We start from the raw sequence: 16,190 nt of genomic DNA, 5'->3' as shown, positions 1-16,190 counted from the left end.
CGTAGAAGTTTGTGCAGAAAAGGATTGTCTTTCCAAATGGGATTATATTATCCGATAAAACTCGACAAATATACCCGTTTCCTACTTTCGCTGTTTGATTTTGGATAAAGGTTCTCCTATGACTACTGATACAATAGCATTCAGAGCAAATATCCATAACCAAATGCAAAACCCACACTGGCAATACCAAGGCAAACCGCGAAAGCAACAAACCATGACATCTCATCCCCATTTCCCCCCTCATTTCCCTCTGGCAGCAATCTTTTCCCTTCTGGTTTGTCACAACAGCGCTTCTCTTGCTTTAGCAACTGGGATTGCAGCTTTGAGACTTGAATCTCAAGCAATCTCACCCACTGCCGATAAGCGAACAACTGCAACGAATCCTTCACAAAGGCATTCGATATACGCTCCCTCTCCTTAGCCAAGCCTGCTGCCTTCTTTTCTGCTTCCCTCGCACGCGTTTGAGACAATCTCAACGCCTTCAAAAGCTCCAACTTGTCATCCTCACCTTCATTTCTAAATACCAGAAGCTCATGATCGTCTTTATCAGTCTCTCGTCCAGTGCTGCAAACTCTATTCATCGACAAAGCAACCGCCTTATCCAACCCTGTAAAGACCTTGAGAGGTGGAGGGAGATCACAGTTTTGCATTAAATCAATACCAGACTTTTGAGAAATAAGAGTCCCTAACATCATATCATTCTCTTTAGCAACCCTGGAATTCAACTTCTGATGGTTCTGCACCTGTCTGGCTATTGCTGATGGCTCCATGTTTGCAGTACAACAAACCTCGATCAATCCCCGGGTGCTTCTCCTTGAATCGGTATAGATCAGAATTTGGAAGAAAAGGCGTGTCAAGGGGTAGAAGAACGAAAAGGGGTTGGTGAAAGAGAGACACTAGCGCAAGTAACGGTGAAGTTTGCGAGGGGATTAATGCTTTTATAGATATCTTTTTATATTGGAAATTCGTTTCTTGCGTGCTTAGACTGAAGCTACAAAGTAGGCTATCGGGTGATTTTGGGTCCCTTTTTTGTGTGGTCGCAGAAGTCCCCACTCTACCTTTTCTCCAAGAATATATATAATTGACTATTAAAGAAGGATTGCTGGGAAAGTTTATAGCATTAATTTCTATTCTCCTGTTGAAATTAAGCTACAAGCTTTTTCATTGTTCTACTCTTCTTTTATCACAAAAATAAATAATAACATCCATAAAATTAATATATGCCTAGTTTGTGTCTAAAACTGACCCTCCCAGTGCCTAGTAGTGTTTTACAAGGATTCTATTTTTTGGTTGTTTAATCACGTCCCAAAGGTATTTCCAATTAAATTAAACTAGCATTAGATTGATAATGAAGATAAACCAATTGCCCAAAAGTTACGAAAATGAAAGGTTTCGTAACCCAAAAGAACTGTTACAATGATCTCTGCACCTCATCTAGTTTGGAGACAGCCAAAACCAAGAGAAACATCAAACATCTCTCTGTTTGCAATAACCAAGAGATGTTGTTAAATGTGAGGTAGCAGGCATGCCTGATTCATCAAGTACTGACCAAAATCATGATGTCACCAAATATTTCCTCACGGGTGATATAAGTTGGATAACAATTGTTTTTATATACAAAAAGAACAAAAATTTCCAGGAAAAAAAAAATCAAATCTGTAATTTTTTTTTATCATCAGAGTAATATCATGTGTGTTTATGAATTGGGCCTTGGTGGGTTTAGTTTTAGGCTTAGGGTTTTAAGGAAATTTTGGTATATTAGGCTTTAAGAAATTTGTTTATATTTACATAAAGAACAGCACTTGTTGTGGTTAAAATACAACTCAAAAAATCAATACCCAAGTCTAGGAAGTAAGATGAGAAAGTACATGGTGGTAGCAAAAGCATCATTCTCCCATGGCTATTGCTTGGATCTCCCCAACAGAAAAAAAGGGGGTAATGTACTAATGTTATTGCCATCAATTAAAGAATTTGTTGGGCAAATTAAGCAGTGTTCTTGAAAGTTTGGCAGATACTTATTATTTGTTAAACAAGTCAGCACCAAATCAATGAATCACTCTTGTCATGCATATTTATTACTTTTAGAACAATTTTTCCATGAATTAATGACTATATACAATATGAATTTCATTCAGAAGCAAAATACAACAATCTCCAACTGTCTCTTCTGTATCCAAGCATAAAAAATTGCACAAACTGGTTGGGTTTTTGCTTTGACATATAAAATCTATTTTGCTTTGTTGGCATCTTCACCCACTTTATCCACTTGGTTTTTGACTGGTTCAATCAAGGATTGAATGACTTCCTTTTCCACATCATCTGCATTTTTTTAGCCAAGATAATCCATGAACTCAACTCAATATTGAAAAACTTCCACAGACGATCAAATTAATCAATCTTGAAATTGAAAGTCCAAAATTCCATGCAATTATATCGAAGAACTGATCAACTCTTTCTTATGGCTTGCACAAGGGGAAAGGGAAAAATCCATGCAGGCAGCCATCAGGATCGGAAATTAAGAAGTTCAAATCAGTATACAAAAGACTAATGCCACAAGGAAAGGAAATTAGCAGGAAAAAAAAAGGGTGCTTGGGCATTTTTGTGAAGTATAGTAAAACCTTTTGAATTAGCTCTTCTGCTATACGAGCATCCTTGGCGGTTTCTTTGGCTATGGTTTGAATGAAGCTTTCCGTTTCCGGAAGTGTATCAGCAACTTTATCTGCTACCTTCTCCACCTCCTCTGCCACCTTCTCCATTACCTCCACCACACATTCAACAGTTTCTACAACTCTGTCCACCTTTTCCAAAAATCCACCAAAAATTTTCTAAGAAATGTCATGCAACAGCAATAAAAAGCATGGTTGCCTCATTGCCAACATGTAATCCAGGCCTAATTACCCCTTTCTTGATATCAGAACTGATAAAAGAAGTGGTTTAGAACTTACTTTTTATCGCTTGTAAGGGTCCCCATTTGTGCTTCCGAAACGATAGCACCGCTGACAGTAACAATTCCAGCACCCAGCTTTTGCTGTTTAATATATTGTGCAGCCAACAGTTGAAGATTATAAGCATTATTACAGAACAAGGAAAAGAAGCACAGTGCTGTTTTTATTGCTTACTATACCAGGAATTGGAAAAGGCACGAGGTGAACTCGAAGCTCCAGATTCAATAGAGTTGCACAAAATCTTAATCCTACATATCAACCAAAAATGAATATATTGTTTAACATGAACATCCCAAGCCAACGCCAAGGGCCAAAAATCCATGCTTGATTATGAAACTTGGCTGATGGTTGCATCTTGATTTAAGGTAAGGTTGAAATCCTTGGCTGGTTCCAGCAGAAAAACCAACTTTCGAGCTGCAACAAAGTATCAATCTTCTCGTTGACATTGTTTCAACTTTCAACGTACTGAAAAGGCCATATATGGAGTTTGGAAGTTGGAGCCTTTATTTGATATATGCAATATTAACTCTCAAAAGACAATGAAGTTTGTTGAGATCTAGGCATTTATAATTAATGTTGTTGAATAATTAATCAAAAGATTACTTGGAAAAGCATATTAAACATGCATGTTATTAGTTAGTTCATTGTAGATTCGATTTTTAGAGTTCAAATTTTGTCAAAGAAAAGCTGTACCAATTTGCCAAAAGAGCTAAAAGAGTACGAATATTAAATAATCCTATTTGCCTAAAGTTTATTTTGATAATTTTGATTTATATTAAATTGGGGGTTTTCCAAATGCTTCATTCTAATTCTGTCTTATATAGTATTAAACTAAGTAATTTACATTATGGTTTATCTTAATTCTTAATTGCTCTAATTAATCCTGTTAATTAAAATCGAATACCAGCTAATGGTCACATAGGATGCATGATAGCTTTGGCTGGTTCCCTTAGAGCATGGTTAAGCAAAACATAAACCCACTAATAATTCTCGTCCGGAACTTGCCATGTAATATAATATGCAACTTGGTTTTGTAATTGCCTAAAACCTTGTTGGCAGGGCTTTTACTTTTGTAGCCGCTGAGAGAATAGTCACAGGTACCAAGTTCTAATAGAAGAAGTAAACGGGTTTACTTCGAGTTCGAATTAAACAAGCAAACGGGGCAAACGCCTGGGCTTGCTCCTTTTACTATGAAAGCCGTTTCCCTCCTCTGTTTATTTGAACCGTCTTACTCGCTCATCAACAGGTTAGGCTTTTACTTCTTTACACAATATCTCTTCTTTAATTATTAATTATTATTGTCTCAGGGTATTGGATTGTTGTATCGTTTGCTTTTAATTTCATTTTCCCTTCCTATTTACTTATTTTGTTTGAAATTAATTATGGTGATCGTTATTTTCTGTTACTGTCTGAATTGCATGGCTTTTTTAAGGGGAATTTAAACTGTTGGTAGGGGACAGTGGTGGTTGTCTTGATACAGAACATAGTAATTAAAAGCGAGACAATAAATTTCCATACCAATATTTGGTTGATTTTGTATGAAAAGGGTGTAAATTCAATATGATTAAGTGCCATGTTTACTTGTGAAAGAAGTAATATTATTATAATCAAAAATAAATTTGAAGAAAAGGAACAAATCGTCATAAAGCGGTTAATTGGATCTATAAGAGATAAGAGTTTTAATTTAGGTCTCTTGTACACTTAATTAAACTAGATCTCTTATTCCATGTAGGATTTAGCTAATAAAAGTATATATATAGTAGTAATTACAAGCTTGTGCTATAATTAATTTTCATTATTTTTTGTTTGCAGTCCTCGAAAATGATCGACTTGCGACAATCATGTCCAATTGTGGAATTCCGATGGATGCGGTGAGCAGCATATTGAGTCGGCTTCCTCTCAAGTCTCTTCTCCGTTTCAAGAGCGTTTCAAAGGAATGGTATTCCTTAATCAATGATCTTTATTTCATCAAACTCCATCATAGGCAATCAGTGGAAACCAAAGTCAACATCATAATTAAAGAAATAAGATCAGATAAATTCCTCTCTACAAATTTCGATGGCATCAATTTCAACAACCCCACAACAATCGATCACTCATTGAAGCATCTTAGTGGATGTGATGAAGGTGGTATAGATGTTCTACTTTTTGGTTCATGCAATGGATTAGTTTGCTTAATCAACAGTATGACAATCGTGTTGTGGAACATCTCAACAAGGGATTATAAAATCATACTGAATAAGTCGTGGAAAGAAAGAGACGCATGGTGAAAGATTTCAGACTTCTATGGTTTTGGATATGATACAATCAATGATGATTACAAGATCGTAAAAGTTGTGCAGGAGGTCGACTCATTAACTGATACACTTATAAGTGAAGCAAAAATTTACAGTCTGAAAACAAATACATGGAGAAGGGGTGAAGAAATCCCTTACTACTTTTGTTATCCTTCAGTAATGGGTACATTTGTTTGTGGAGCTTTACATTGGAATGCAATTAAAGAGAAAATATGGGGATATCCTAGAAGCATCATTGCCTTTGATGTTGAAACTGAGAATTATGGCCTAATAGAGCTGCTGGACAACATGGAAAATAAAACATATGATGTGGTTGTGGGGGCTTTACAAGGATGTCTTTGTGCAATTGCCACTCATTTCAACGATACAATTAATATATGGATGATGAAGGATTATGGGGTGAAAGAGTCTTGGACGATGCTGTATAGTTTCCAAGGAGGGATATATTCAACTCCTAGCCTATATGGCTTGAGGCCTTTGACTTATTCAAGGAATGGTGACCAACTTCTATTAGACCGGAATGGCCTATCTCTTTTATGGTATGATCTAAAAGAGAAGAAAGTCAAGGACGTCGACCTTCCTCAGTGGAAGAATATTAATGCCTTTTTTGTGGAGATTTGTGGGGAAAGTCTCATTAAACTTGGTGATCCTACCGTAGAGTAAACAAGATTAAAGATGGGAGAAAGAGATGCAAGATTTTTACTCTTGATCTATTCTTTATCATAGATATTTAAGGATAAAAGAACATTTGTAATATGTCGAATCATGAATACTTGTAAATGTTTGATCAAGTTTCAAAAATCTATATCCATCATTTTAAAGATCTTTTAGATTTGTTTCCGAACTAAAAAAATTATGAATTGAATATTAAAAATTGGTTCAATCAATAGTTACACATTAATTTATACAATGCGTATAAAAATTAATGTTTCACTGAATTTTTATATTATTGTGTACAAATTTATTCCCTTTCCAATTATTATAAGATTAAAACCATTGATTTTTTATTGGCAAACTTGTTTTTCGAATTCATGCCACTGATGGTTGTTTGCATTCTCTCAACTACATTTTTGACCAAAGGAACCCATTACTCATGCTCATGCGATTTTGTGGATAGCTGTAGCATACACTGAAGCGCCCGACTAAAGAGGCCATTCGTAACATCAATGTACTGATTTTAATCAACATTAAGATATGGATGATGAAGGATTATGGGGTGAAAGAGTCTTGGAGGAAGTTGTATAGTTTCCAAGGAAGGATATCTTCGACTCCATCTATACTTTTTGAGGCCTTTGGCTTATTAGAGGAAAAGAAGTTTAAAGACGTCGACCTTCCTCAGTTGAAGAATTGTAAAGCCTTTCTTGTGGAGATTTGTATGGAAAGTCTCATTAAACTTGATGACTCTATCATAGAGTAAATAAGATTAAAGATGGGAGAAGCAGATGACGGAATATTGGCTTAAGATTTTTGCTCCTTATCTATTCTTTATAATAGATATATATCCAGCAACATACAATGCATTAACCCTTTCTTTTCTTTTATTTGAAGAATATGAGTATGTTTTTCTATTAAGGAATAAATTGGGTTTACAAGGTTACCAAATTTAAACTTTACTGATATAATTATAGTATTTATATTATCGAAGAAGATGATCACTTCCAAAATCAAAAGATAAACATTGTATATATTGAGGAAGCGAGAATTGTTTCCACATCCTATGTGGTTAGACAGGGGCAACTCAATAAGTTCAAAGGCTTAAAAGCGAAATATTCAAATGAGACTTTTCTTCTTGAAATTAAAAAAAATAATTAAAATTTTATTTTTTTAGTTTTTTAAGATGCAAAATTTTTAATTAAACTTTTATAATTAAGTTCTTCTAATATTTCTTTTTCAATTGATAATATAGCCAATCCATTTAATCTTTCTTAAGACATTGTTGATCTTAAATAAGATTTTATTGATTTTAGTTCTGAAAAACTTACTGGAATTGTTAACATTATTCTAAAAGCAATATACGCATTTGGAAAAGAATCGATTCTTCTTATATGATTAAGTATGTCAATTGGACTGTTTTTTACCTGTATAATTTCTTTTAAAATTTTTAACTCTAAAAATAAATCTAAATCATCAATATCAGAATAGTTGTTATATTTTAAGGAACATTTAAGATTAAGGCAATATTCTTTCAAACTATTATCATCTAATGACTTCAACTTTTTACCACTAAATAAAAAACCAAAAATATTTTTATATATATTAAATTGTTCAAATCTACTTTGAAGTGAAAAAATTGCTTGATCTACAATATACAAGAAGTAATCAATTCTAAATGATTCTTCAAGAAATGTAGTTATTTCATTATCAACATTCTCATCAAATTGTTTTTTCCTACGAATAATTCGTGTATCACAAAATTTAGGTTCTATATTCATTTCAGATGCAATTTCTTTAGAAGAAATCATAGCAGATGCAAATCTATTTTCTCTATATTTTTCAAAAAAAGAAAGAAGACCTTTTAATTGTTCTATACCAACATCAATACACATATCTTTTGATTGCAAATTTTTGCTAATAGAGTTAACAGCAAACAATATATCATACCAAATAGTCATGCCCAACAAAAACTCAAAATTTTCAAGCTCATATGTTGCTAAGCAATTAGCTTCACTTTTAGTTTTAGGATCTTCACTGACTTCTGCTAATTTCAATAAAGCATCTCTTATTTGTGGAGCTTGGAATCTTATTGCTTTAACACTTTCAACACGACTTTCCCAACGTGTTTGTGACAATGATTTAAGAGTTAGATTAGATATATTGTCTTGTAAAATTTTTCATCGATTGGTAGAAAAAGAAAATAGTGAATATATTCGTTGTACCACTCCAAAAAATGATATAGCTTTAGTGCAAGAATTTACCATGTCACAAAGTACTAAATTTAGATTATGACAACCACATGGTGTATAAAAGGATCTAGGATTTAAGTCTAAAATTCTTTTTTGCACTCCTTGTTGCTTGCCCTTCATATGAGATCCATTATCGTATCCTTGTCCTCTTAAATTATTAATATCAAGCCCAATATTTTTTATTTCATCCACAATGACATCAAAGAGACATTTTCCAGTTGTATCATCTACTTTTAAGAATTCAAAAAAATACTCCATAACTTTAATTGGACTTGATGAAATATTAACACATCGTAATATAAAAGACATTTGCTCTTGATGACTTACATCTGGAGTGCAATCAAGTATTATTGAAAAATATTTTGCTTCTATAAGGTTTTTAATAATTTTATTTCTAATTTCACTTGCTAACAAATTTATCAATTCATTTTGTATTTTATGTCCAAGGTAATGAGTATGAATTTTATTGTCTTTAATGCGTCGAATATGTTCTTGCATCACTGGATCAAATTCTGCAATCATTTCAATTAGACTTTAAAAATTTCCATTACTTTCTTGATAGATCTTTTCATTTTTCCCACGAAAAGCCAAATTATTTTTACCAAGAGTTTTTATTACAGCAAGAATTCTTGTTAATACTTTTTTCCAATGTTCTTCATATCTTTTTATTTGTTCTTGAACACTTTCATCAATTGTTTTATTTTTCAATAATCTCATTTCTAAATCAATCCAAGAACTCATATTAGTAATATGCTCATTACTCATTTCATGACTCTTAAGCTTAGCACAAGGTTTCTCCAATCTTTGGTGCCAACATTAGCTAATTTACTTGTACTAGAAGCCAAATTAAACAATTTACAACAAAAACAAAATACTCTATCTAAGTCTTTCGAATAAACTAACCATCTTCTTTCATATGTCTCCCCATTTGCCAACTTTTGAATATAGTATGTAACAGAAAAATGTCTTGAAAACTCATCATTGGGAAAATCTAAATCATTAACTTTAATTGGACCTTTTTCTACTAATAAATCTCTTAAATTTGTGTCCATATTTGTCCATTGACTTGGATCATAAATATTTTTAGGATTGCAATCATTTAAATTATTAGGTTGATCCTCTTCATCATGATTTCTATGATCATTTTGAATCTCTTCATTAACTTCTTGTTCTAGTATTTCATCATCATCTAATTCTCTAAGATTACTAACTTGTTCGTTTAAGGGATATTTATTAATAATTTTTAATTCATTATTTTTATCACTTGTAAAAAATTTATCAATAGCTCCTTTTTTAGATTGTATTAAACTTTCAATTCTTTTTTTTTTTTTTTAAGCTTTGAATAACCAGATTCAAATTTTCTATTTGACATGAGGTACAAAAATATTTAACTATTATAATTGTCTTATATTTTTTAAATGACCAATATAAAATCAACAATCAAAATTTCTAATTCAAATAAATCAACTATCACATAAAATAAAAATAATATAAAAATATAATATAAACTCTTAATTAAAATAAAAAAATCTGTAAAGATTAAAACAATAGTACTTAATTGTTGAATGCTTATTGCAAACCGCAAATGAGACTCACAACTTTATGAAGATAATAGAAGAACAGATTTCTTGTGTATTTTTTGGAGAAAAATTAAAGTTAAAGGAAGAAATAGCAAATGAGAATAGAAGATTTCAAAAGTAGATATTATATATTGAAAAAGATAATTAGTTTTATATATAGGAAAAAAATAGCTGTTAAAAATCATTAAATACATTGAATGCAAATAAGAAAAATAAATGAGAAAAAAATAACTGGTAGAGATGATTAAATACATATGACTGTTAGTTTATTAAAAATAAAAGAATATAGTTGAGAATTAATGACATTCTAAAAATAAAAAAGTACTAAAAAATTGAGATTTATTAAACACATAATTAAAAAAATAAAAAAATAATTTTATTAATTATTTTTTACTTTTATATTTTTTTAATTTTTATATATTTTAATATAATTAATTATATTATAAAATTAAAAATCTTTTCTAAAATTGAAGCCTCCTCAAATTGGAGGCCTAAAGCCCTTGTTTGGGTGGCTTCACCCAAGGGCCGACACTGTGGTTAGGGTCGACTTCCAACAAAAAGAGTGGGCCTTTTTCATCAAAGAGAGGGACGACATACATGAAAATGTGACCTAGTCATATGGGCAAAAAATATTATCCTTAATTTATAATCATGATTAGGATATTCTCAACTTTGATAGCATAGTGTTAATAATTGCTAGCATGATTTTCCTGGGTTGGTATGCTTTATGACTTGAAATTGAAATTCAACTTCCCTGGCAAAGAGAAGCTAGGTGTTATAACTTTTTTCCCCCCTCTTTTTACATGTAACTGACGTTTAATGACTGATGTTTCCGAAACAGAGGAAAGGAGTGGGTGCTTTTGATCCAATCATGGTGAAAGTGTTCAAGTAAATCCGTGAATGGGCTTCAACTCTGGTGGACCGAACAAGGCAAAATGGAGGAACCCTTTTTAAAGAAGTGGGCTTGGTTTCCCTCTCCTTTCCATGAACCACACGTTAACGTCTTCCGCGTGGTTGACTGCAAAGTCTATAGACTTGGACAAAACCAAAGAAAAACGAAACTACCCAGTAAATGCAAATGGACATACAAGTCTTTCATGGAAAGCGAAATGTCTCAAACCCTCACATCTCGTTTGTGGAATAAAGAACAAAAAAGGCAAAGGGAAAGCCAAACTTCCTGGTCACACCATTAATTCTAACCCCCAGCCTATGGCGAGGGATGGTAAACAAAAAAGTAAAGCTAAAAGCTATTTCATAATCTCTTCTCTTCTCTCACCTTCCTTCTTCCAGGCTCTAAGGGCATGAATCTTTTTAGCCCCCCTGCTTGATTTTCCTCTGTTTCCTTCTCTGTTTCTTGCAATGGCTCGTAGAGGACAATTACGTGATTGTGAGCACAAGCGTGTGGCGCTGACTCTAACACCAAGGCCGCTACCCCCAAAGCCACCACTTCCTTGTTCTCCTCCTACTCCTCAAATTTCGTCTTATAAGCAAGGGAATGTGATGATCACTGGCGTAATTGTCATAGGAAGTATGCTAAGTACTGCTCTTCTAATCGCTATTTTTTGCGCACTTGTTAGATCTTATTTTATCGGGAGGAATCGTTCAAGGAGAAGTATGCCTCTTTTTTTTGGTACTCAGGAAGATTTTCTTGATGAAGATCGAGGACCAGAACCACATTTAGACAACCCCATATGGTACATCAACACTATTGGACTCCAACAGTCGGTTATTGATTCCATCACAGTTTTTAAGTATAAAAAAGATGAAGGGTTGATTGAAGGGACCGAGTGTTCTGTTTGCTTGAATGAGTTCCAAGAAGATGAAAGTCTTAGGCTTTTGCCCAAGTGTAGTCATGCTTTTCACCTTCCTTGTATTGATACGTGGCTAAGGTCCCATAAAAATTGTCCACTGTGTCGTGCCCCTGTTGTTTGTGAATCCATAGTTGCTCAAGCGACTGCATCGGAGCCTAATTCGAGTGATTCAGGTTCAAGGAACGACACTCTGGTCGAAAATTCAGAGAATTATGGTGGTTTGGGGAGAAATGATGTTGGTGAAGGTGAGACTAGTGAAGTGAGAACTTGTCCAATTGAAGATGGAAACACTTGTGAAAATTCTAAGAAAAGTTTGGTTCATTCTAAAACAAGGATTTCTGATTCTGGTTCTCAAATCTTAAGTAATATAGCTGGGGTTCAGGATGATGTTCAACCGACGAGGAGGTCAGTTTCATTGGATTTATCTTCTGCCTTGGAAATTCATAGCGATGTACCTGGTCCAGGGAATGGAGCACATAAACATCACGGGAGTTTGGATACAGAATTACGACAGCTAAAGTATCCAAAGGGGAAGATTGTTGGTAAGCGAGGAAGTGAAAGTTCAAGCATATGCAAGATGATGAAAAGTTGTTCAATTGGGCGTTCCTTGTCCAAAGGGCAAATTTCAATGAAAAGGTCTTTCTCAAGTGGTGGAAAATTCTTATCATCCAAAAAATGCAGAAGCCAAGACTCGATCCTTCCCTTGTGAATTCAAGGTCAGTTAACAGCACATGATAAAATTAAGGCTGCATCTGTATAACCGTACAGAATACAAGAAGAATCCCGTTATGTATGGATTGTCTTCTAAGAATAGTTGGCTTTTCTAAAAATATTTGAGAACTAAATTATGCTTGCTTTGGTTAAATCCTTATTAGTATGATGTTTAATTATTAATAAGCAAGGTTTAATTTTTAGCACTTTTTACATGCATATTCACAAAGTAACTTTGGCCGAGCTGGTGAATCATGTTGCATATAATATTATTCCTACATAAATCAAGTGCCGATACTCGATATAGCGTTCTTTGTAAAAATATCTCTTATATAAAAAGTGTTTTTGAAAATAGTTCTTTTTATAATTTTAATTATTTTTAATTAAGAAAAATTAATTTTGAATAAAATTACTCTTAATAAAATCGATCCATATGTTTAGATTCGCGCTTCAAACCAACTCATATCCTTTGAGCTTTCCTCTTACCAAACTATTTATCTTTGGAATATATCTTATCAGAAAGAAAAACGTTTAAGCATTTTAAGCATTTTAGAGTGATTTTTGATACATGAATAAAAACTTTTGAGCGTTTTGAGTATTTTTAAGCATTTTGGAGTGATTTTTTATATATGAAGAACCCTTTGAGTATTCTTCGCCAAGTAAACATATTTATTGATTATATTGTTAAATAGGATATGGTGTATTGTTTGAAGTTATTGATTTTGTTAAATAAAATTCAGTAATTTTGGTAGACTTTAGGCATTGTGTAATTTGTTTTTTGACATTACGTGACTAGTTTTTAGACATTATGTTACTAATTTTTAGCCATTACGTGACTGGTTGATATGGTATTACGTGATTAGTAAGTAAGACATTGCGTGACTGGTAAGCAAGGCATTGTGTGACTTGGACATTATCTAAAAATCAATCAGTAATACTTAAAAACTAGTCACGTAATATCTAAAATCGGTCACCCAATGCCTAAAACAAAAAACGTAATGATTAAGTCAAGTAATACTTAAAAACTAGTCTCGTAATACCTAAAAATTAGTAACACAATGTCTAAAAACCAGTAATGCAATACTTAATAACAAATTGATTTACTTGCTCGCAATCAAATTTAAATTGTCAAAGTCATACAGTGTTTTAATTTATAGATATATCTAATTAATTTCAACTCCTCAACTTTGAGGTTTTATGAATAAATCAACAAACCCAAAAACCTAAAACATAATCTTAATATCACTTTGAGATGGCGAGAAAGAGCTGGATGACGAGATAGACAGTATTTGATAAGAAAAAGAAATCGAAATTTAATTTTGAAATTTTTGTCTAAATGACGAGATAGAGAATATCGAAACTTTTTTAATTTGTCAAAAATTGTTTAAAGGATATTGTTGTTAAATTATATTAAAAATTAATTAAAAATAATTAAAATTATAATAAAAAGTATTTTTAAATTAAACTTATAAAAAATTATTTTTTATAATTTTTTATTCGATCATATATTCCATGTCCGATAATAATCACTCAAGTCCACCCAGGCAAGATAGATTTGACAATCTCTTGTTATTATATTGTTTTTAAGAAAATTGATCTGTACCTCATATTTCTGGCAAAAATATACAACCCACTTAATTACCCCTAAACTTTTGCTCGCTTTCATAGAAATTAGTATTGGCAAGGAATCCTATCTAATGTTTCCCTACCAACCCTCTTGAAATATTGTCTCACCACTTGAAAGTGGGCCGGCCAGCCGTAGCCACTTTCCAAGGACATTTCTTTATCGTTTGATCAAACATGTACTGCACTTCTCAGATGTCACCTTCCAGCCAAAAAAGATCTGGCTTTGCTTATCTTATCTCGTCTCTGTTTCCATTGACACCATAGCCATAGGCATAAGAGTGTTCACATTCTTTTATTCACTTGCGCAAGGCACTGTGGACCCTCCAGTCCTCCCCTTGATACTGTCAAATTGTACTTTCAGTCATGTGCTTTTTTTTTTTTTTTCCTGAGGGTTGGCTAATCTTCGCCATAATATTTCTACTATCTTCCTCATATGTAGTAGTAAATTTTCTCACAAAGACTAATGAAGAATAATGTCGTGTATATATATATATCTATGACCACCGTCACAAAGATTAATTATAATAATGTTAGTATTATTTATGAGTCATAAGCTCTCAATCCATACTTTTCCATTTCTAAAGCTCGTATTTTCTTCAAATTTGTGCTACACAAACTTCCTCATCGGTCTTGACTTGAAAAATAATAATAGTAAAGCCATAACTGTAGTCAACTATTATTTAATTTGCATCATATATTGGTAATTTCTTGACCGTGAGATTTATTAGTATATTTGGCTCATCAGTTTACAAATTTCAAATCATGTTTTTTTATTTTAAATATTTGATTCAATCATAACTATACACGTGGGTACATATAGAAAATAAAAAATTTATCTACATATTGCATTCTCTGCACCCAAAGTGCCCAAGGCCTCGGCTCAGTCAGATTATTTTGGACCATTGGTGATAGAGGAACTACAAAACTAGGCCTAAGCCCAAATAGTATTGTTAACTCTTACTGGACCTGGAGGCTGGACCAATTATAGAAAAAGCGGCAATTATCAAGATTGTAAATGAATTTTTTTTCTTTTTTTTTCATCTTATTGTTTGGATGTAAATGCATCCGTCTGTGTATATATACATACATATATATATATATATATATATATATAATTATTGTGCTTTCAAATTATTAAAGCCCGTTCAAGACAATACCCTACTTTGTTAATCTAGCGTTTAATGCTTTGTATTATAGGTCTAATAAATATGTTAATTATCATTTTATTTCTAAATATGAATGGTTTCCCCCACTTTTAACGTATTTTGTAGACGGCCAATGTCCAATTGGCCATAATAAATCTTCGAATGAAACTGTCTTTGCTTTGTTAAAGAAAGCGGAGAGAGAGAGAGGAGTAATTGGGGCATCGAATCTAAGCTCTTGAACATTGACAAAGTGACAAACTTGTTTCTCATGAGTCTGACAAAAATTAATATCTATTCAATCATCATATAATTGATATTGTCTTCATCAACATAATTTTTTTGGTACAAGTATTTATTGAATCTTAGAAAACTTTGGTGGCTTTATAGCTTTCTTTTTTGCGAGTGTGTACTTGCTTTCAAATGCTTGTGAATATCAAATCTTCTTTGATCTTTGCTTTTCAGGCTGATGTCTTCAACTTTTGCAAACACAAAAAGGGACATTGTTTTAACCTTTGTGAATGAACAGTCTTAAAGTGAACATATATCATCTCTTTGGATGTATATACATTGGTTCTTTTATTTAGTATTTATTTATTTATGTATACATATAATTCCATTTCAGCGAGGGGTGGGGTTCATAGTGAACTACAGGCTGGAATTATGGAAAAATAGGAGTTACAAGGCTGGAACTAAACTCTATTACTACAATTCTGTTCGAGGTTTGGACGGTGATGCCAACTCAAATTTTCCTTTCTCTTTTTCGCATAATGCCAAGCCACTTATGGCTGGCCAATCAGCAAACCAACCAAAGGCGGATTCTTGGGTGGTGATGCCAACCCTGACACGAGATTTTCGTGCGGAGTTGGTCATAGGATTTATTTAATCAAAAATTTTTATTATGTATATTATATGGTTAATGTTTATTATTTAATCAATGTAAAACTTTTTCGCTAAGTGGTTAAAACCTAACGTTTAACCTCATCCTAATTTAATAATACACTAATTAACTTGACCTATTACTGCCCTTTAACTCACTTACTAATACTTAATTTTTTACTAGACACCCAAGCTTCAAAACTTAAAAACACTAATATTTTAACCCTTCCATAAATAACTTATAATATAATTCCTTCCGCTTCATAATAAGTTAAACCAGCTGCCTTGCTTAATAA

The 16,190-nt window shown here is 32.6% G+C and overlaps 3 protein-coding genes across 3 annotated transcripts; 2 read left to right on the top strand and 1 right to left on the bottom strand.

The window, feature by feature from the left end:
* LOC18611507 lies at positions 13 to 1,082 on the bottom strand. The gene has a single exon (XM_007047789.2). It carries the CDS (start codon positions 768 to 770, stop codon positions 141 to 143), a length of 630 nt encoding a protein of 209 aa, XP_007047851.2. The 5' UTR covers positions 771 to 1,082; the 3' UTR covers positions 13 to 140.
* Positions 5,402 to 5,905, top strand: LOC18611505 (F-box protein CPR30). Its single transcript, XM_018116888.1, has one exon. The coding sequence runs from the start codon at positions 5,402 to 5,404 to the stop codon at positions 5,903 to 5,905; it is 504 nt and encodes a 167-aa protein (XP_017972377.1).
* LOC18611504 (RING-H2 finger protein ATL54) lies at positions 10,891 to 12,460 on the top strand. Its single transcript, XM_007047785.2, has one exon. It carries the CDS (start codon positions 11,085 to 11,087, stop codon positions 12,243 to 12,245), a length of 1,161 nt encoding a protein of 386 aa, XP_007047847.2. The 5' UTR covers positions 10,891 to 11,084; the 3' UTR covers positions 12,246 to 12,460.

Source organism: Theobroma cacao, chromosome 1 (genome assembly GCF_000208745.1).
Source record: "Theobroma cacao cultivar B97-61/B2 chromosome 1, Criollo_cocoa_genome_V2, whole genome shotgun sequence".
Taxonomy (NCBI): Eukaryota; Viridiplantae; Streptophyta; class Magnoliopsida; order Malvales; family Malvaceae; genus Theobroma; species Theobroma cacao.
This window is presented reverse-complemented; position numbering and strand designations above follow the sequence as displayed.